This window comes from Myxine glutinosa, chromosome 1 (genome assembly GCF_964187855.1).
Source record: "Myxine glutinosa chromosome 1, kmMyxGlut1.1, whole genome shotgun sequence".
Taxonomy (NCBI): domain Eukaryota; kingdom Metazoa; phylum Chordata; class Myxini; order Myxiniformes; family Myxinidae; genus Myxine; species Myxine glutinosa.
The window spans coordinates 156,721,683-156,744,364 of NC_136261.1; the positions used below are offsets into that span (position 1 = coordinate 156,721,683).

A 22,682-nucleotide genomic window follows, 5' to 3' on the forward strand; every position below is an offset into this window, starting at 1 on the left:
ATGAAAAATATTATACATTTCCTTTAAAAAAATTCACATGTACAATTATGTTCACCGAAAATAAGAAAATAGAAGCATTATGACAAAAACCGCTCACATCATTTAGTATGTTGAACAATTCTGAAAGTTCAATTTACCAGTATTTCTAGCACAAGAAAAAACGATGAAGCTGTCCGCCAGTGAATACTGATGACATCGAGATTGCATTAACATATATAAAAAGGCGAAAAACACTTGGAGAAGATAAATAATTACCTCTGCCACCCAAGGTGGATGGACGTTATGTTTTCACCCCTGTCTGTCTGTCTGTTTATTTGTCTGTCTATGAACAAGATATCTCAAAAAGGTGTGCACAGATTCTGACGAAATTTGGCAGAGATGTAGCGTATGTGACAAGGATGAAATGATTAGATTGTGGTGAAGATCCGGATCCGGCTACTAGAATTTTTAAAGTGATTCTTCACCATTGGGAGATAGGGCCAAAAACTATACATAGCAGGATATCGCAAAACGTTATGGACGGATTTTGGACGACACTTGGTGGAGAGATTGGGTGTGTGACAAAGAAGAATTGATTCGATTTTGGTGAAGATCTGAATATGGATTCGGATACGAGGATTATTTAATTTTTAAGTGATTCTTCACCATTGAGAGATCGGGCGAAAATCGTTGCATAACATGATATTTTAAAAAGTTGTGGACAAGTTATGGTTTAACTTGGTGGACGAGTTGGTTACGTCACAAGAACAAGCTGATTCGATTTTGGTTCAGGTCCGAATCCAGATCCGGCTTATCAGTGGATACAAAACATAACCTGTTCAGCCTGGCAGAGGTATGCGCTCTGCCGGGTTCCGTTTCTAGTTTACAATGTTGTAATACCCTTCAATAAAATTATCATCTTGTCTGATGCCTCTTTTGATGTTGGTCTTTTCACTACTTTGGTGCAGTTTCAAGGTTTCTGTTTGGATATATTGACTGCTTACTTTGTCTGTATATCTGTAGTTGATGTTTAGGTGATGTACACCTTGTATGATGGCATTTGTTTCCGCACTGTCGAAGGCCTTTTGATAATTAATGAAATGTTTGGCACAAGGGCAGTTTATATTTTCTTGATTTCAAGACATGCTGATTTATTGTTGGAAGATGATTTATTGAAGGATTTTGTGATGTTGAATCCCACTTCTAAATTATACCTTCTCCCATTGTTGGTTGTTTAGTTCAATCACCTGTTTGTTTTTGAAAGTGTTTGTGAGCATTAATTAAATATTAGAGAACAGGCTAATTGGATGGTAATTATTTAGGTATGTATTATCTTCTTTTGTGGATTAGCACAAGCTGTGAGATTATCAAGTTTTCATCTCCAGGTTCTACATTTAGATAAAGGGACTTTGCCATTTTACTGTAGAGCAAGTTTACCAATATCTTTGATTGCATCGATCGCGAGAACGGCACTGCAGAGCGCACACCTCCGCCAGGCTGAACAGTGAACAGTTTATGTTTTACATCCCACTGATAGGCCGGATCTGGATTCGGACCTTAGCCAAAATCTAATCGGCTTGTTCTTGTCACCTAACCAACTCATCCCCCAAGTTTATTCACAACTCGTCCACAACTTTTTAAAATATCATGTTATATATCGGTTTTCGTCCGATCTCTCAATGGTGAAGAATCACTTAAAAATTAAATAACTCATATTTGAATCCACATTCAGATCTTCACCAAAATCGAATCAATTGTTCTTTGTCACACACCCAATGTCTCCACTAAGTTTCGTCCAAATCCGTCCACAACTTTTTAAAATATCATGTTATATATCGGTTTTCGTCCGATCTCTCAATGGTGAAGAATCACTTAAAAATTAAATAACTCATATTTGAATCCACATTCAGATCTTCACCAAAATCGAATCAATTGTTCTTTGTCACACACCCAATGTCTCCACTAAGTTTCGTCCAAATCCGTCCACAACTTTTTAAAATATCATGTTATATATCGGTTTTCGTCCGATCTCTCAATGGTGAAGAATCACTTGAAAATTAAATAACTCATATTTGAATCCACATTCAGATCTTCACCAAAATCGAATCAATTGTTCTTTGTCACACACCCAATGTCTCCACTAAGTTTCGTCCAAATCCGTCCACAACTTTTTAAAATATCATGTTATATATCGGTTTTCGTCCGATCTCTCAATGGTGAAGAATCACTTAAAAATTAAATAACTCATATTTGAATCCACATTCAGATCTTCACCAAAATCGAATCAATTGTTCTTTGTCACACACCCAATGTCTCCACTAAGTTTCGTCCAAATCCGTCCACAACTTTTTAAAATATCATGTTATATATCGGTTTTCGTCCGATCTCTCAATGGTGAAGAATCACTTAAAAATTAAATAACTCATATTTGAATCCACATTCAGATCTTCACCAAAATCGAATCAATTGTTCTTTGTCACACACCCAATGTCTCCACTAAGTTTCGTCCAAATCCGTCCACAACTTTTTTAAATATCATGTTATATATCGGTTTAAGTCCGATATCTCAATGGTGAAGAATCACTTAAAAATTAAATTACTCATATTTGAATCCATATTCAGATCTTCACCAAAATGGAATCAATTCTTCTTTGTCACACACCCAATCTCTCCACCAAGTGTCGTCCAAATCCGTCCACAACTTATTATGTTATATATCGGTTTTCGTCCGATCTCTCAATGGTGAAGAATCACTTAAAAATTAAATAACTCATATTTGAATCTGTATTTGAATCTTCACCAACATCGAATCGATTCGTCCTTGTCACACAATCAACTTCGCCACCAAGTTTCGTTCAAATCTGTCCACAACATTTTGAGATAGCGTGTTCGAAGACAAACAGACTGACAGACAGGGGTGAAAACATAACCGCTGTCCCCTTTCAGTGGTGTAGGTAATGCTTAAGAATCTGAAGTGAAGAACACTGGAATAGGATGAGTAGCATTTGGGAGAAATAGGAAAATCCCAGGGAAAGCAAATGGCCTTTTGGCCTTAAAAAGAAGGTTTACGATCAATGCATCAAACTCGCAATGCCAAGTGGCAGAGAAACAAGTTCTCTTACAAGAAGGATGGAACAAAATTGATCACCATCTAAAATGCCGTGGAAAGAAGCTTTCTTCGCAGGACAAAAAGAGACATTGGGAAGCTGTCTTAGCATGACAAAAAGAGACATTGGGAAGCTGTCTTAACATGACAAAAAGAGACATTGAGAAGCTGGCATATCAACAGCAAACTCAATGCAACAACATAATGCATGCAATCAAATGAGTGAAATGGAACTGGGCTAGACACATAAAATAATGGAGAGCAAGAATCACAAACTGTCAACCTTGAGAAAGAACGAGAAGAAATAAAAGGCTGAATTGAGAGACAAAATTAGATGGAGAAACAAAAATTTTAATTTCACTAAGTACATTTGCCTCAAATTGCAAACAAAACAAGCATTCTGAGTATTGCGCTGCAATACATGTCCCCTACCGGCAGTCTGTCGTCCGGAAAACTGTTGGGGAAATTACCAAAGTTCAACGTGCCATAACTTTGTCAAAAATGATCGAAACGTCGTGAAGTTCGAACTTGATCTGTAACTTATCATGAGGAAACCATGTGCCAAGTTTGAAATCATTAGCATTAAGAGTTTAGGAAAAAGGTCCGGAAAACTGTTCTTTGCGTGACGGACGGACAGACGGAGGGACGGAGTGCAAACCTATAGTCCCCTCCGGTGTACACCGGTAGGGGACTAATAAAAGAATGGACCATGTTAAAGGTGGCCTTCGTCTTGCAATGGACTGATATTGGTAAGCCAAGCCAAGTCAATTCAAGTTACAACTTTCAACTTGTAACACTCAAACTGTGGACACATTTGATACTAGAACGGCACTGCAGAGCGCATACCTCCGCCAGGCTGAACAGTTTATGTTTTCTATCCCACTGATAGGCCGGATCTGGATTCGGACCTGAACCAAAATCTAATCGCTTGTTCTTGTCACCAAATCAACTCGTACACCTAGTTTAGTCATAACTCGTCCATAACTTTTTTAAATATCATGTTATATAATCGGTTTTCGTCCGATCTCTCAATGGTGAAGAATCACTTTAAAATGAAAAAATTCTCGTATCCGAATAAATATTCAGATCTTCACCAAAATCGAATCGATTCTTCCTTGTCACACACACAACCTCTCCACCAGGTTTCGTCCAAATCCGTCCATAAATTTTGAGATATCCTGCTATGTATCGGTTTTAGCCCGATCTCTCAATGTTGACGAATCACTTGTAAATTAAATAATTATCGTATCCGAATCCATATTCAGATCATCAACAAAATTGAATCTATTTGTCCTTGTCACACACCCAAACTGTCCACCAAGTTTCGTCCAAATCCGTCCACAACCTTTTGAGATATGTAGTTGGCCAAATCCTATGTATCGCTTTTGGCCCTATCTCCCAATGGTGAAGAATCACTTTTAAAATTATAGTAGCCGGATCCGAATCCGGATCTTCACCAAAATCGAATCATTTCTTCCTCCTCACATACGCTACATATGTGACAAATTTTGTCCGAATCCGTCAACAACTTTGTGAAATATATTGTTCACAAACAAACAGGGGTGAAAACATAACCTCCATCCACTCTCAGTGGCAGGGGTGGAGTGGGTGGCATCGTGTGCAGCCACCCGGCCGGCTGCTGGTTGCATCATTTTTCTGTGGGCGTGTCTGCCGCTGAAGAAATGCCTCTCTATAACCAGTTATCTGGTACTCATTTTGCCGACCTCGGAAGGATACCAATACCAGGCTTAGTCAACCCCACCTGGCGTTAATTCAATGTGGTTCGAACTCAGGACCTTAGGATCCCAAGCCCACCGCCCTAAACATTAGGCCAACACCAGGTAATGGTTTCATATCTGAAATAGTGTACCTTACAAATCCAGCAGAAAATATTAAGTTTATGGACCGATAATGACAATTTATGAAAGAACAGACCACAACCGCAATGATCACATCAAATTCAGTAAATGAGAACTGTAGAGTGGAGAATGCAAGATCACAAACAAATTAAGGATTTGGTCAAAGTGTCTCAGAAACTCGAGCATTTCTGCCATACAGTGGCTTTCATCAGGGACTAATATCGGGTAAGTCTGCTGAGATTTAAAGGTGCCCCTGGAGAGTTAGAGTGACACAGGCAAGCGATGGGTAAACACCCAGGTAACCACTAACATAATCCCCTTTGTGGTTTCGAATGATGGGGTCAGTAGTGGAAAGGGGGACGTCAGAGAAAATGGCGAGGGAGAAGGTGAAAGAGAGAGAGAGGGAGATAAAGGAGAGGAAGGAGGACAATAATGCAGAGCGGATCTGAGTACACATGGAGTGTTAGTTACTCCCAAGTCTGTGTTGTACGTTGTACCGTCCACCGAACAATGACGACTCCATCTACATCTCTCTCAGACAACATGGACAAACGTTTAACCACTCATCCCAACTCTCTCTCTTCCTCATATGTGGTGATTCCAATTGTCACCATGAAAATTGGTTGGGTGTTGGTGCCTCTCTTACTAGCCATGGCACCTCAGCAAAGGACTTCTAGTGACTCCATGGGAATGACGCAATCTGTGAACCTTCCATCCCGGATTTCTCCCAATAGCAAATCATGCCCTTTCGGACTTGGTGATGAGTAACTTCCCCGCAAATGACTCCTGCTCTTCTCACGAGTATGTTGTTGTTGTTGTTGTTGTTGTTGTATAGCCCCAAACAGTTCTCTCGAACAAGCCTGTGGCACAGAGACAGCCGATGGATCTCGCAGGAGCGACCCAGAGATCCCCCACAACCAGGATGGTGTACCCTCGCCTTCACGAAGTCAGGGCTACAACAGAGTTAGAGAGCGGAAGAGGGAAAGGGCCGGTCCATGTGGACCGATTGGCACTCTAACTGTGACTGTTTGCCCTGATGTATCTGGGCAGCAGGGAAGAATGGGGAAGATTTGGCCCCCACTTGCGTTGGGGGGGGGGAGGGGGGGGAGGAGGCACAACCACTGTGAAGAGGTATCGCTGTCTGTCCGTTTGTGAACAGAATATCTCAAAAGGTTGTAGACGGATTCGGACGAGATTTGGCAGAGATGTAGTGTATGTGACAAGGACGAAATGGTTAGATTTTGGTGAGGATCCGGATCCGGATCCGAATACTAGGATTTTTAAGTGGTTCTTCACCATTGGGAGATAGGGCCAAAAACGATACAGAGCAGGATATCTCAAAAAGTTGTTGACGGATTTGGATGAAACTTGGTGGACCGGTTGGGTGTATGACGAGGGAGATTCGACTCGATTTTGGTGAAGATCTGAATATGGATTCGAATATGAGAGTTATTTAATTTTTCAGTGATTCTTCAACATTGAGTGGTGGGGCTAAAACCGATACATAGCACGATATCTCAAAAAGGTATTGACGGATTTGGACGAAACTGGGTGGGCCAATAATTGTGTGTGTGACAAGGGGCGAATCGATTCGATTTTGGTGAAGATCCGGATATGGATCCAGTTAGTATAATTTTTGAAGTGTTTCTTCACCATTGGGAGATAGGGCCAAAAAACAATACATAGCAGGATATCTCAAAAAGTTTTGGATGAGACTTGCTGGCCAGGTTGTGTGTGTGACAAGGAAGAATCGATTCGATTTTGGTGAAGATCCGGATACGGATCCAGCTAGTATATTTTTAAAGTGATTCTTCACCATTGGGAGATAGGGCCAAAAACGACACATAGCAGGATGTCTCAAAATGTTATGGATGAATTTGGACGAAATTTGATGGACCAGTTGTGTGTCTGACAAGGACAACTTGAGTCGATTTTGGTGAAAGATCTGAATATGGATTCGGATATGAGAATTATTGAATTTCTAAAGTGATTCTTCACCATTTGGAGATAGGGCCAAAATGATATGTAGCAGGATATCTCAAAAAGTTGTGGATGGGTTTGGACGAAACTTAGTGGACAGGTTGTGTGTCTGACAAGGACAAATAAATTAGATTTTGGTCTCCTCCGATGATGGTGTTTGGGAGGGAACAAAGTTTCTGTAGCTGGGTTGAGTAGTTGGTTGGTGCAGTGGGGGATGTGTCTGGTGGTAAGTAAATGTTTATGTTTGTGTGTTCATTAATTGTTACCTGTTTTAATTTTGAAAGCTTGAAGTTCAAAGATGTTGTTTGGTCGTAGAAATGCTTTTGTGTCTTGTGTGATATCTGTGTATCGAATGGAATTGTGAAGGTATGTGATGAGGCCTCCACCTCTGGTGTTCGATCTGTCTGTGCGTATGGGTGGGTGTATAGTTAGAGATGGTCGGTGTTTTGTTTTTCTCGTGTAATTTTGGTTTCTTGTATGATGGCTTTATTCATGTTGTTTGTGAGAATAAAGTGTTTAAGTTGCATGGGCTTGTTGATAAGGCCATATGTGTTGTATTGGAGGATATTAAGGTTATGTGTGTGTTTCTGAGTTGAGGAGGTTGGGGTCCGAGGTTGATTTATATGTCTCCGGCTAGAATGAGGATAAAGGAGAGGACTGCCAGGTCGAGGTCAGTCCCCAAAGAAGAAGAATGAAAATAAATAAATAAATAAATAAATAAACAAGAAGACGTCATGCGGAGCACGATACTTGCAAAATCCGCCCCCCACCCCCAAGAAAAAAAATTCCATTGATACAGCAAATTGTCCATTTCATCAAGATTAAAATTGACAATCTTGATCAAAGCTCGGGTCAATAGGAAGAAAAGTGTCGATTTTTCAGATGAAAAATTATGATTTTGGAAGGTTGACCTTAAGTTGACCTTTGAACTTTTGACCTCAAAAATAGTTAGTTTCCCTATTTAGTGATTCAATGTGCAAATGCTGTTCAATTTTCAAGTCAATCGGATGAAAATTGAGGATTTTTAAAACTTGGCCTTTGTTGACCTTTTGGCCTATGTTGACCTCAAATATACTTGGTGGTTGAATTCATTGACCAGATATGCAAGTCCTTTACAAATTTCAAGTAAATCGGATGAAAATTGAGGATTTTAGAAATTTAGCAAAGTTGGTGACCTTTGGCCTATGTTTACCTTTTGACCTTTTGACCCCAAAAACAATAGTCTTCTCAATTGGGACGACCTATACAACTTGGTGAAGTTTCGTGACGATCAGTTTGGAATTGTGACCTGTAGGCCCGTGACAAACAAACAAACAGACAGACAGACAGACAGAACCACAAACTCAACCGACCAATATACTTGAAAAATCTTCGATTTTGCAAGTAATAAATACACGTTTTTTGTGATTAATATGTGTGAGAGCGATGTGTGGTGATTTGAGTGATTGTGTGTGAGGTAAATCGATATTAAATAAAAATTAAAAGATGAAAAGTTTGGAATGTATGAGGGATTGTTTAAAATTCCCAACCCATTTATGCCGGAGTAGTTTGTGATCAAATTTGCTGTCTGAAGAATGACATTATGATGTATTAAAACCATGCTCTGATACAGCAGGCCTGGACATTGTTTTCAGATTGCTTGTCTCATTTAATTGTGTAATGAGACACTCGGTGTACTGTGCTTTGATGATTTTCCTATGTTCAAGAAATTCAACTTGAATGAAACCATGGAATGTCCCCAAAACACAATTACCTTTGGAATTTCAAGTGATGGCCGGAACAAGAATGTCTCCATTCCATGCTGGCTCGCTTTTACTCTGATTTGAAATTGATGGACCAGTCTCATCACATCTCACAATCTTTGTCAATAAATCATTCACCTCCCAGTGGTACTGCTCCAAGTGCTGTGGTCGCACGAGATACCTTTTGATAAAACACCGAAAATTGTATTTTGGGCCAAACTAGGGAAATGCCATAGGGGAGAACAAAAGTTTTAATCTTACAGTATGGAGAGTCGAACACAATCAATGGTGTGGGAATACTCAACATGCTTCCAGGATCAAGTTCGCTCAAAGCTGATTGATTGATTGATCAGGCAGATGAACATGTTGATTGGGAGCCAAGGTCCAGAACTCAACAGATCTCGAATCACTGTATGGATGGGGAAATGTTTCCCCATCTACTCTCTGCAGCGTTATTGATCTCTGGGAGTCTCAACCTGAAGCTCCTTAACGACACTCTCTGGGCCCCAAAGTTCTTCATTTCCCTGCTCCGCTTTATCAACCTTTCACATTCATTCCCTTTTAATTCCAAAGCGGCTGGAACAACAGTTTTTTGGTGAAATGTTAGGTATGTTCGTACCCATTCTATATTTTGGGAAAGGGTATGATTATAATAACAACTAGAATGTGACACTCGGTAGAGCGCATACCTTCGCCAGGTTGAACAGTTTAAATTTTGTATCCCACTGATAGGTCAGATCTCGATTCGGACCTGAACCCAAATCTAATCATTTCGTCCTTGCCACATACCCAACTCTCCACCAAATTTTGTCCGAATGGGTCCACGACTTTATGAGATATCCTGTTCAAAAATAGACAACCAGACAGGGGTGAAAACATATTCTCCACGCACCTTCGGTGGCGGAGGTAATAATAATGACCATTACTTTCACACGGTGAGGTGCACAGGATCTGCCGCGCAGCAGTTTCATTGGCTAAGCTAAGGAGTGCAATCCTGGATGGGTCACCACTCCAGCGCAGGATATTCAAGCGGCCGATTAGCACAGTAAGCTGGTACTCATTTTGCCAGCCTCGGAAAGATGGCAGGATAAGTCAACCCATCTGGTGTTAATTCACTGGCAAGGCAGGGACTCAAATTCAAGACCCGAAGATCTACAGGCAGCCACCTTAACCTCCCAACACCTGCTTATGGGGTATGATTGGTGCTAGCTAATACTAATAGGATAACAACAACAAGCATTTTAAGGCCATTTTCCCTGCTAGAGCGGGGGTTAGCATTGTGGTCCCCATGACAATCTTCTCCATTTTGCCCTATTTTCTGCGTCTCCCCTTGTTAACCCCGTTGCCCGCATTTCTTCTTCCACCATCTTTAGCCAAGTCTTTCTCGGTCTTCCCCGTCCTCTACTTCCTTCTACATTCATTTCCATCACTCTTCTCAACCAGTCACTTTCATCCTTCCTCAACACATGATCAAACCATCTCAACCTGTTTCTCTTCACAGCATCCATCACAGGCTCTATTCCCATCATCTTTCGCAATTCATCATTTGTCTTCCTCTCTCTCAACGATACTCCGCACATCCACCGAACCATTCGCATTGCCACCCTTTCCAGCCTTTGTTGCTACTCTACGTTCATTACCCATGTCTCGTTCCCATAAATCGTAACACTTCACACACATGCAGCATACACCTTTCCCTTCAGCTTCAACGACACTCCCCTCCTCATCAGCACGCCACTCAGTTCCCGAAACTTCTTCCATGCACATCTCACTCTAGCAACCGTTGCCGAGTCTGATCCACCTTCTCCATTCAGCATGTCTCCTAGGTAGCAAAATGTTTTCACACCTTCCAGCTTCACGCCGTCTCCAAGATCCAACTCAACATTTCCTCCATTTGCAGCTTCCTCTTTGCACACCTTACACTTGAATGTAGCTGCCACACTGGTTAATGACCCTCTCGGACCACTGCATTTTTGATGAACTCACTCAGCGCACATTGTACATTGAATGGAGTTCACTCCGACACCCTTCCTGCACACAGCACATGGCCACTTCCCAGTTCTTTCCACCTCACCACATGCTTTACCACTTGCCATCACCTTCGTTTTTCTGATATTCATCTTCAGACCTTTTGTCTCCATACATTCCTTCCACTTGTTCATCTTCTCCTTCAGTCCATCCATACTTTCCGCAATCAACACCAGATCATCTGCATACAACAACTCCCACGGTAAACCCTACTTTACATTCTGAGCCAGCACCTCCATCACAGCTACAAATAGTAGTGGACTTAGTACTGACCCCTGATGCACTCCCACCTTCACCTCAAACCTTTTCCTTTCTCCAACACCCTTTCCAATACCTTCATTCCATGCTCCAATAACTTTATGGCTCGGTACAAGCCACAGTCCAGAGGGTCACCTTTCCCTTGTCTAGAGGGACGAGGGTACTCAGTTCCCAATCCACTGGAATGCGGCCTTTTTTCCCACCAGATTACAGATCTCTGTCATTCTCTGCACACCCCAACTTCGCGCTGCCTTCAACATATCTCCCACAACTCCTGTCGGCCCTCCCGCTTTTCTACTCTTCATTGCTTTTATCACTTCCTCAACTTTCTTCTGAGTTATCTTCTCTGCCGGTCCTAAAACTGGGTTACTCTCTATGTTGCCGTCCCATTCATTCTCTGCATTCAACAGCATTTCCATATATCTTTTCCATCTTCCTTTAATTCCATTTGGGTCCACAACGATTTGTCCCACTTCATCCTTCAAGCAACTCACCCCCATCACATCGCACCTCTCTTTCGCTATCTGCTTTGCAATCCTGAATACCACTGTCTGACCCTTTTCTGAATCCAAGCGTTCTCTGAACATTTTCCTGCATGCCTCCTGTGCCTTTGCTACCTCTTTCTTTGCAGCCTTCTTGGCTGCCTTATAACTTTCATGCTCTGCCTTTTCTGCCCCTGTACCCTTCGCCTTCTGCCACTCCTTGAACTTCTTCCTCTTCTCGTAAATCCTCTTTCCAACTTCATCATCCCACCACCATGTTTCCGAGTGCCTCGGTGGTCCTTTTTGTCCATCCACATACCTCACCAACGGCTCCCAACAGACTATCTTTCATTGACATCCTAATAGGATAGATAATAGGATAATACTAATAGACTCTTAAGCGTTGCCCATTCTCCTTTCTGGCATTGTATCCAATGCTCGTTGAAGGTTTCAATTCCCGGATCACTCTGCATTTCCATTCTTGGACCTCTGTCGCAGGTTGAAGATTCCCAAGCCAGTGAATATTCAACATCTGTTATCCGAGGCTCTGGGCTCTCAAATGGCTTGTTGTTAGAATAAAAGATAGACAGACAAAAACATTCAGTCCGACCTGATATTAAATATAATACAGCAGATACGCTATAAATTCTGCACCTGCAATATTCTTTCTTTATTGTCTGTTTGAGATTTGTATTTCATATGAACATTTAATTCACTCAACTAAAAGCCTACTTTGTCAAATACATATTGTTCTATGGCTGTATTATCGATTTCATTTGACAGCAGATGCCTTAGGGACGTCAGAAATTCAAAGCATCATCCATTCCATTGCTCATTTCTCCGCATTCACATTATAATAAGATCGATTGTATTATTCATTTCATGCATTTGTTCTTAATCGTTTTCCCCAGGTTCGGTGCAAGTCTTAGTAACAATAATGCGGAGCCAATTTCACAACGTCAATATAAAATAATCCGCATCCATCTAATCATCCCATTCCTGAGCAATGTATTCAAAAGTGCATTTGGTTTTATATTAGCACAAGAGGAGATGGCTCAAATATTATTGTGAATGCTGATGCTGTGCGAGGTACTGCATAATTTAATTTGTGTTGCTGTCATTTTGACTCACAAGATGTGCCTTTGACAACCTGTCTCTTAGAGTCCCAGTCCTCAATTTAGGACCCAAGTGCTGATAACAAGGGGAAGTAGCTTGATTTATAATGGGATAAATTATAATTACTAGCAACGGTACCTGCCCTCCGGGCGGGGCTTCAATTGTGAGGCCCAAATGAAAAGGCAAAATATCAGAAATTGAAGGCTTTTTTATTTTAAACGATTTATATAAACACACGTTAAATTATATCACACGCAAATCATCAAAATCTAAACAGTATTTGTAGAATTTCAATAAAAGCCACATCACTGTTCATATCGGTAAATATTATTCCATCGTGTTTGGAAAAACTGGAAAATTGGAAAAATTGCAAAAATTGGGAAAATAATATAGCCTATTTTACTCCAGGGGGTCCTAGGATTACCCACCCAAAATTTCGTTGTGATCGGTTATGCCGTTTTTGCGGTACATGGGAACGGACGGACAAACAGACAGACATTTGGTGAATTATAGTAAAATATATGATATGTATTATATTATATTTATTATAATATTATAAATTATTATAATTAATATTATATCATATGATTCAATTATTATTATTGTTATACTTATATTATATTATTATTATTCTTTTTATATTTTTAATTATATTATTCAATTATTATATTACAAGTATTATTCAAGTATTTATTAATATTTATATTATTATTTTTTATTTATTTATATATTATTATTATTATTTTAATTTTTTTAATAATTATAATAATTATAATTATATTACACTAGATTTATAATTTATAATGGTTTTTTATTTATATGTTTATTATTATATTATATTATTTATTATTATATTATTATATTATTGTTATATTTAATAATATTTATATTATTATTATTTATTTATTTATATTATTAATATATTCTTATAATTATTTTTAATTATTATTATTATTTCACTTATAATATAATAATTATAATTAAATATTATTAATAAATTATAATTATTATAATTATATTATAGTAGAATTATCATTTATAATGATTTTTTTTTTCAGTTAAAAGTGCTGACAGACAGCAGTGGCAGCTGCAAAAAAAGTTCTTGCATCATGATTTATTATCAGAGTTGTGAACAATGCTCCATGGAAATACAGACAAAGTTTAGAGACTTGCACACTTGCGGTGGTTTGTTGATGATTTTTTTTGCCTGAACATAAATCAAAATCTTTCTCGCGTTTCATGTCATTTTTACAACCGTACAATGCACCAATTGGAGATTACCCAAGCATGATAGAGGAATGTGATACAAAAAATGCATCGTCACAAAGTTGTCATCACGTGATGACCGTGAAGATAATTTGACCAAAGGATACTTTTGAACGATCATTACAGTACATTGCAGAACAGTTTTTCAACAAAATAGACATTGAAAGAACAAGGGGTTCTCTTTGCCTGGAAGTAAAGAATAGGATGATTAAAGCAGATTTTTCAGTCAGAGTAGTGCATGTGAATGGTCTCCCGAGAAAGGTAGTGACAGCAGAAAGAGTAGATAGGTTTAAAATGGAATTAGATAGGTACTCAGATGCTTTGCAGATAGCGGAGTACTACGATCTGGTGTTTGGTGTAGCACCTTGTAAATCTTTTTACTCTAATAACTTTTAGATAACACCACGGAGAAGACATTCTTTTCGATGTGCAATCATCAACTGAATATTTTGATCAATGTAGTATTTTAAAATACAAAGATTTTAAAGTACAGCTGATATATTTATATCCCTTTGCAATGTACATAATGCATGTATCGTATATGTATATATATATATATATATATATATATATATATCCTGCAAAAAAAGAAACGCAAAGTAGTAAAATCGTAAATATCTGACAGAGTGTTGCCGATATCCATACAAAATTAACACCAAAAATGAATTGGTCATTTCTGCATGGATTGGGATTGATTTGTGTGGAAAGAATGAGGTCTGCAGAAATTTGGCGAAAAGATGGAACAATCGTAAAAACACAACCACGTGAGAGTCTGGTGCCGAAACACACCAACATGTCATGCACGTGCAACATCACTTGTTGGGTTTTCATTTGCATGCCATCACAATCTTTCAGCGAATGAACAGCGAAAACATGCCACGACTCACGGATGAGATTCTTCGGCCACACGTCCTTCCCATTATGCAACAAGCGAACGTCATTTTCCAACAAGACAACGCCCGACCTCACACGGCAAGACTGACAACAGCCTTTTTGAGGAATCACAACATCCAGGTCCTGCCATGGCCCTCCAGGTCTCCAGATTTAAACCCAATCGAACATTTATGGGATGCACTGGAGCAACGACTGCGAGCACGTCAGCAACAACCACAGAACCTCCGACAGTTGGCACAAGCACTGCAGGCAGAGGAGTGGGTGAACATTCACCAGGCCACAATTCGGGATCTGATTGCTTCCATGGGACGACGATGCCAGTCAGTTTTGGACTCTAATGGTGGCCATACAAGATATTGAGCACAGATGACCTTCACCTTGAAAATCTACTGTTCCATGTGTGCCATATGGAACCTGGGTCAATGGGAATAATGTGTGCCAATTTTGAACAATCGATTACCATCTGTTGATTATTTATATGATATATAAAATATACATCTAAAATCACTTTTGCGTTTCTTTTTTTGCAGTTTTGCGTTTCTTTTTTTTGCAGGGATACATATATATTGTCGCGGGAATGCCCTCGGTTAATACCGTGAGCTCACGGATGGCCAAACTAACTTAAATTGAGGCATTTATTCAATGACGGACTTTGACTATACAAGCACGGGAGGAAGAAGTAAGAGGAAGAAGCGGCGAGCTCTTACTTGTAGCAATCTCACCGGCAGCTCCGATCCTGTAGGGAATGAACTCAAAACGAACATGGGGGTAAAATGTATAAAAATAATCGATTTATTATGCAGAACCCGAGAACAATGAAACGCGCCGACAAATAACTATGGTTCCTAAACTGGAATTCCCACACACCTCACTTCAACAACAGCACAGGGGAGGGAATTAAATAAAAGAATCGCCGTGTTGTGTTCTGTGGTGCGTCTTATCTGTCTGGATGTGTGATGTCGGTCAGGCTCTGTCCGGCTCCGATGTTGGCGTGAAACAGGCCTCCATCCGCCTCGTTCACGCTTTGCTAGGCCTCGAGCCACCCGCTCGCCCTGGTCTCGTCTGCTCAGCGGCACGCATCGCTCGCCCCGCTAATCGGTTGCACGCAAGGTCCTGTTTGCTCGTAGCACCAAGCCTCGTTCGTACGCTCGCACCAGGAGAATCGACGGCTCTCCAACATCCGTCGTCAAGCAGGCAAATTCGCAGATGGCACAGGAAGAAAAGTCCAAACGGAACGAAAAGCAAGGGCAGAAGGAAGGTCTGGGAAGGGCAGAAATCAAAGCGAGAGAGAGAGAGAGAGATAGATCCAGAAATGCCGGCCAGCGAGTCGTCTTGTCACTTGCGGTCTCACTCTCCCTCTACTACACCTTCCTCGTTTCTTATTGGTCTTTCCCGCCTTCTGACATCACCGCCCCCTGGCCTCTAATCAGCGACCTGCTTCTAAGTCGTGATTTTGCGCCTTCCGCACTGATTGGCGGAATGTTTGCGCCTTCCGCACTGATTGGCCGAGGTGTCAACGGTCGGTGGCCAATCAGTTTGCCGCTTCCTTCCACCTTCCTTTCACCAATCAGTGGCCAGCTTCTTACCCAACCAATCACACGTCCTCCTGAGTGTGGCTCCAGCTTGCCTGGCACGATGTTTGTCGCCCATGGTGGCGTACTGCTTGGCTGCTGCCTGTTGGCTCTTCCAAAAGCATTGTGGCGGCGGGGGGCATTATTTAATGTGTGGTGTGCTAATGGGCCTATCTAATGTCTATGGGATGCATTGCCATAAGGGACACTGGGAAGCTCACCGAGGGAATGACACACAATGGAATTTTACCCATAATCCCTGCACTAATTAGCATGCCCCGCCCCTCGTGGAGGGGACAAAGATACAAGCTTAATCGGACATTCGGGCGACACAGAACTTATTACAGGTAGATTCCCTATCATGATCGTCGAGCACCTACATATGCAGATCTACCTGGCTCTAGATAATCCTCCACCGCTAATTCATAAAAATACATACATATATATATATATATATATATATATATATATATATATATATATATATATATATATATATATATATATATATATATAAGTTCAAAACACACCTGGTTACAAGTGTGCCGTACTGACCGGCTCCTCAGTCGAGGTCCTCAGCATCATCCCGTTTCGGCCCTTCAACCTCGATACGGTCAGCTAAAGTGGGCCAGCAGGGGCACATACACATCCACTTGCAGCAACTACACCTGGATGTGTACATACCCACACCCCCAGCCAGTGCGAACGCAGACTACAACAGCAACACCTCCACATCCAGAATCCACAGCACCAATACAAACATGGTGGACCACATGTATATATATATATATATATATATAGTACACCCCAAGAAAAGTTTTGGCTTTTTCAACATATTTCAACATACAGCTATTAGATCTTCATTTCAACAATATTGATAGATAAAGGTGATATAATCTATCTATAATTCCAGTAATCTCTGTATGTCTGTGTGTATGTCTGTGTGTCTGTGACCGCTGTTTCTCGACAACCACGGGTCCGATATACTTGAAACTTGCCAGGTATATTGCTGGGGACCCGAGGATGTGCCTTTTCAAGGTTTCATATTAATCGGACAAGTAGTTACCGAGCTATGGCGATTTAGCCGTTCGCCGTTCGCTTTGGCTTTGCGAATGGACCAAACCATTTCATGTAAATAGAGGGGGGGGGGGGGGTTCTGTGGTCGTTGCGAATGGACCAAACCATTTCATGTAAATAGAGGGGGGGGTTCTGTGGTCGTTACTGCCACGTGGTTTCAAATTTTTTTTTTGTTGTTGTTTGCACGCATGTTTTTTTGCACGCACGTACGGGCACCCACGTACGGGCACGTCCTAGTAATTTAAATAAACATAAATGCAAATTTCGCATGTGGAAAAAGTAAGTACCCCCCTACATTTATCACTACTTCAAATACCTTTAAAAAATGTGAATCAGGTGCACCAGCTCAGAGGCAAATGATTAGAACATCGTTAGAGAAGATCTTGGAAGAACCTGTCTTATTTAAACCTCAGACATTTAGTTTGGTTTGCTCTATGTTGTTGAAGTGTTCGGCGTCACCATGCCTAGATCAAAAGAGCTCTCTGAGGCTTTCAGAAAGAAGGTTATAGATGCCTACGAGTCTGGGAAGGGATTTAACAAGATCTCCAAACAATTTGAAATCAATCATTCGACTGTCCGGAAGATCATCTGCAAGTGGAGAAGATTCCAAACAACTGCCAACTTGTTCAGGCCAGGCCGCCCCAGCAAGTTCAGCCTGAGAGCAGACCGCAAGATACTGAAAGAAGTCTCTAAGAACCCCAGAATGTCATCATAGGACCTACAGGTAGCTCTTGCCACTGTTGATGTCAAAGTGCATGAGTCTACCATTAAAAAGAGGCTGCACAAATTTGATCTACATGGGAGGTGTGCCAGGAGGAAACCTTTGCTGTCCAGAAAGAACATCAGGGCAAGAATAAAGTTTGCCAATGAACACGTAGGCAAAGACCAGCACTTCTGGAACAATGTGCTCTGGACAAATGAGTCAAAGGTAGAGCTATTTGGCCACAGTACCAGAAGACATGTTTGGCGAAAACCAAAGACAGCATTTGACCACAAGAACCTGATACCAACTGTAAAGCATGGTGGTGGAAATGTTTTGGTGTGGGGCAGCTTTGCTGCATCAGGGCCTGGGCAGCTCACCATCATAGAATCTATATATATAAAACACAGTTTGTGTGTGTCTGTGTGTGTGTAATGTTACTGATAGACTCCTAAATTGAGAGGCTTATGTGCTTGATATTTGGCATAGAGATGGCCATTGAGCCTGGGACGAACATGGCCGAACTCAAAATATTTGACGGTCCATAATTTTTATTAATATTTACCTCAGCGCATTTCAGCGCACGGAATCAACGGTATCAGAGCAGTTGGCGCTGATTCGCTCAGAGCGATCACGTGATGACGCTATGACGCTATGAACGCTATGACGCTATGACGCTATGGACGCTATGAACGCTATGACGCTATGACCAAAAAATCGCTATGATGCTATGAAACGCTATGATGCTATGAACGCTATGACGCTATGAACGATATGACGCTATGAACGCTATGAACGCTATGAACGCTATGACGCTATGACGCTATGACGCTATGACGCTATGAAAAAAAAAATCGCTATGACACTATGAAACGCTATGAACGCTATGAACGCTATGACGCTATGAACGATATGACGCTATGAACGCTATGACGCTATGAACGCTATGACGCTATGACGCTATGACGCTATGAAAAAAAAAATTGCTATGACGCTATGAACGCTATGACGCTATGAACGCAATGACGCTATGATGCTATGAAAAAAAAAATCGCTCGCTTTGCCAAGGGGCTCGCTCCCCCACCCCCCCCCCCCGTTCCCCTCCCCTTCCCTTGCCTCTGCCCCTCCCCTCCCCCGCCCGGCAATGCCGGGTACTTCTGCTAGTCCACTATGAATTCTTCATTGTACCAGAGGGTGCTTGAGGATAATGTAAGGCCATCTGTCGGAAAGTTGAAGCTCAACCGAAGGTGGACCTTGCAACATGACAATGACCCTAAACATACCAGTAAATCCACCAAGGAATGGCTGAAAAGAAAGAAATGGAGGGTTCTGGAACGGCCAAGTCAAAGCCCGGATCTAAATCCCATCGAGATGTTGCGGGGGGATTTGAAATGAGCTGTGCATGCAAGAAACCCCTCAAACATCGCACAGCTGAAAGAATTCTGCATGGAGGAGTGGGCAAAAATTTATCCTTGTCGATGTCAGAGACTGGTAGACAGTTATAAGAAACGCCTACATGAGGTTGTTTCTGCCAAAGGGGGCAACACCACCTATTAGAGCCAAGGGTGTACTTACTTTTTCCATATGCGAAATTTGCATTTATGTTTATTTAAATTATACAATGGACTACAAAATATAAATGTTTTATGATATTTGTTATATTATATCACCTTTATCTATCAATATTGTTGAAATGAAGATCAAATAGCTGTATGTTGAAAATTGTTGAAAGAGTCAAAACTTTACATGGGGTGTACTTACTTTTTCACATGACTGTATATATTACAGTCGGACCTCGCTATTCGCGGCTCTGCTATTTGTGGGTGCCGCGTATTCCCAGTTGATAAAATGCGGCCTATTTCTCTATTCGCGGAAAAGTGTCCCACAAATTTGCGGTATTTTTCTATGCACGGCCATGTTACACGAAATTGCGGGTTTTTTTTCCTATTCGCGGCCATGTTCCGTGAATTCACGGTTTTTCAGGGATGCAAAAAAAAACAATTCAAAAGCCGCTAGGTTGACACATTTATAAAACCCGTCTTTTACCAGCCATGCATAAAGCAGCTGGATATATGCAAAAAAACATCTTATATGAGCCGTGAGCATGACCTGCTTTTACATTCACTGCTGTGTGCTTTTAGTAAGGGCATTTTATGAGATATTTCACAAATCTGTTAACTAAATTGTTACCAAAAAATTTCTTCACCAATATGTTTGTAAAGGTGTGTAATAACATGTGTTAAAATGTTGAAGTTCAACTCCCGTGGGAAACCCAGAAAAAAAGCTGTTGAATTCGGGTACCGAAAAATTATTTTCGAGAATTTTTATTTTTTTTAATCGGCCCTTAAGTAACTTATGAGGGGTCAAATAAGGGTTTTTCATGATTCTGAGTTGATTGTTAACATTTATATTTTCACTTTTACATTTACACACAAAGTAGCTTTTATTTCACATACATATATAATACTCAAGAGTTATTTCTCATTCACAATGTCAGAAGTTTCAACAGTCATTGTCTATGTCTTCTTCAGACTCAACAACATCATGACTGCAGTTTCTGCATGTAATGCCATTACAGACTCCACAGGCCGAGATGCACGTGACCCCATTCTTCTTGCAGCTGCATCGCCGGTTGCTGCAATCTCCATGACAATTACACTTCGTGAACTGCAATAGCTCCTCAGGAGCCGTGGGGTCCAGTGTTGGAACTGGCTCATACCCATGCACACCTATTGTCCATCCATAGTCACTGGGGTTCAGAGACATGCTCTGTAGAAGGATCCAGTCCCGGGTCTGCAGGTAGGCACGGAGTGAATGTTGTGCAGCTGCACCCTCTGTTGGAGGTAGAGTCTCTGGTTTGATCACTCCTGCCGCTGCCTTCCTTGAGAACATGTTGTACCGAATTTCACCCAATGTAGTATCTCGTCCATGGTAAATGTACTTGAAAATCGCAGTACCACCTGAATCACTGTTTCCTTGGTGGCTTCTGTGTCAAGGAAGATGTCGATGTACTCAGCCGCGTCCCCTTCGCAAAACCTAAAAAAAAGCACCAGGTCTATGTCAAGTAAAGTATAATGTAAAACAGAAATAAAATTATTATTATTTTTAACATTTATACTATGATGACAATGATTATAATTATTATTATTAGTAGTATTAGTATTATTTGCCGACGTAATAGTAGTATTATCATTATTACCTGGAAAATAGAGTTGTTTTCCCATGACCAGCGATTGCAGAAACCGTATCACACCCCGTGAAGGCGTGACAGAAGAGCAGGTAGCTCTTCTGTGTTTCGGAGAGAGATTCTTTGATCTTTTGATCATAAGAGCCGTTTGATGTGGTTAAGAAGAGTGGATGGTGGCTGTCTGAGCTATGGTGCACCAGCATTACCAGCACGTCTGCATCTTCTGCCCGCACCTGAAAATATAACAACATGTACAAAGCATAATGAACCGTTCAAGAACAGATTTAACTTTTCAACAGTGTGAATTCTCCTATTTTTAAATTACCCCATCTCCCCCCGGGCTCCATCCAATAGTTATACCAACTGAAGACACAAATGGTACTGACCTCAACAGAGCCATCTGAAGCAGCAGCCAATGCCTCTCTCACAATTGAAGTGTCAGCATCATTGTCACACTGCTCCACAGTGATGTGATGTTTTCGGAAGGTTGAAGAGAGAAGGTGGCTGAGCTCACTCTTGTTATGAGTGTTGTCCAGAAACTTTGCTCTTGGGGTCCAGTTGGACATATCCGGTCGAATCTGGAGATTACAGCAGGAATTCTTGGTACGCCGGATGTGGTCGTGATCTTTTGGTGATCTGCTGTAGCCATCAAAGACCACAATGATCTTCTGGGAGCAGCGGCCCAGATACTGCACGTAGCTCAGGTAACTGTTGGCGATCTCCTGCCAGGTCTGACGTTGTTCCCACTTCACCATGTAGACAAGCCATCCGCCATCAATTACGAGGGTGCAGCAGGGTTGGTTAGTCAAGTCAAGTGGATCAGTTAATGCCTTCAGGCTTGTATTTGAAAAGTCTGCCTTGTTTGCCTTGTTCATCTTCTGATCTTTGTTGCTGAACAGGGACAATGGGAAGGGAGTCAGCTCATACTGTAAGCTTGTCTCAACTGTCATATCCCGCTGGGCGAAAATGATCAGTCGGTTGAACAACTTTAATGAGTCAAGGTGAATCTTTTTCTCGTTGACCAAGGGAAATTTTCTTAGTGATGACAGGGCTTTTATCTTTGACTTGACATCCATGGTCGACGTCACTGACTGTCCATCCAGCTTGATCTGCATCTCCATCCCAACTTCAGCTGCTCTCTCAGCATTGACTGTGTCATCTCCAGTGCTTGTGAATCCCGTTGAGAAAGACACGAGCAACTCCTTGTCTCTATCGTTGTCGAATGGCTTGATCTCCTCAAACCATTTTAGGACAAGTTCAACTGCCTCTGCATCTCGCTTCATCTGTGTCTTGGCAAGGTCTCTGTGGACTGGAACATGTTTACTGACGTCCTCCTCCATCCGCCGGTTGACATCAGACAGGTGACTGAGGGTGAGCACCCAGCATTTGTGGCCAGAAAAACTGTTTCTCATTCTTCCTCTGCTCAGTCCACCTTGT

The 22,682-nt window shown here is 41.3% G+C and overlaps 1 protein-coding gene across 1 annotated transcript; it reads right to left on the reverse strand.

The window, feature by feature from the left end:
- Nucleotides 1-15,366: 15,366 nt before the first annotated feature.
- LOC144890011 (uncharacterized) lies at nucleotides 15,367-22,366 on the reverse strand. Its single transcript, XM_078771138.1, has 4 exons — nucleotides 21,632-22,366; nucleotides 21,258-21,478; nucleotides 21,000-21,094; nucleotides 15,367-15,446 (listed from the first exon to the last, which is right to left on the reverse strand). Exons 1-4 carry the CDS (start codon nucleotides 22,364-22,366, stop codon nucleotides 15,367-15,369), a joined length of 1,131 nt encoding a protein of 376 aa, XP_078627264.1.
- Nucleotides 22,367-22,682: the final 316 nt, after the last annotated feature.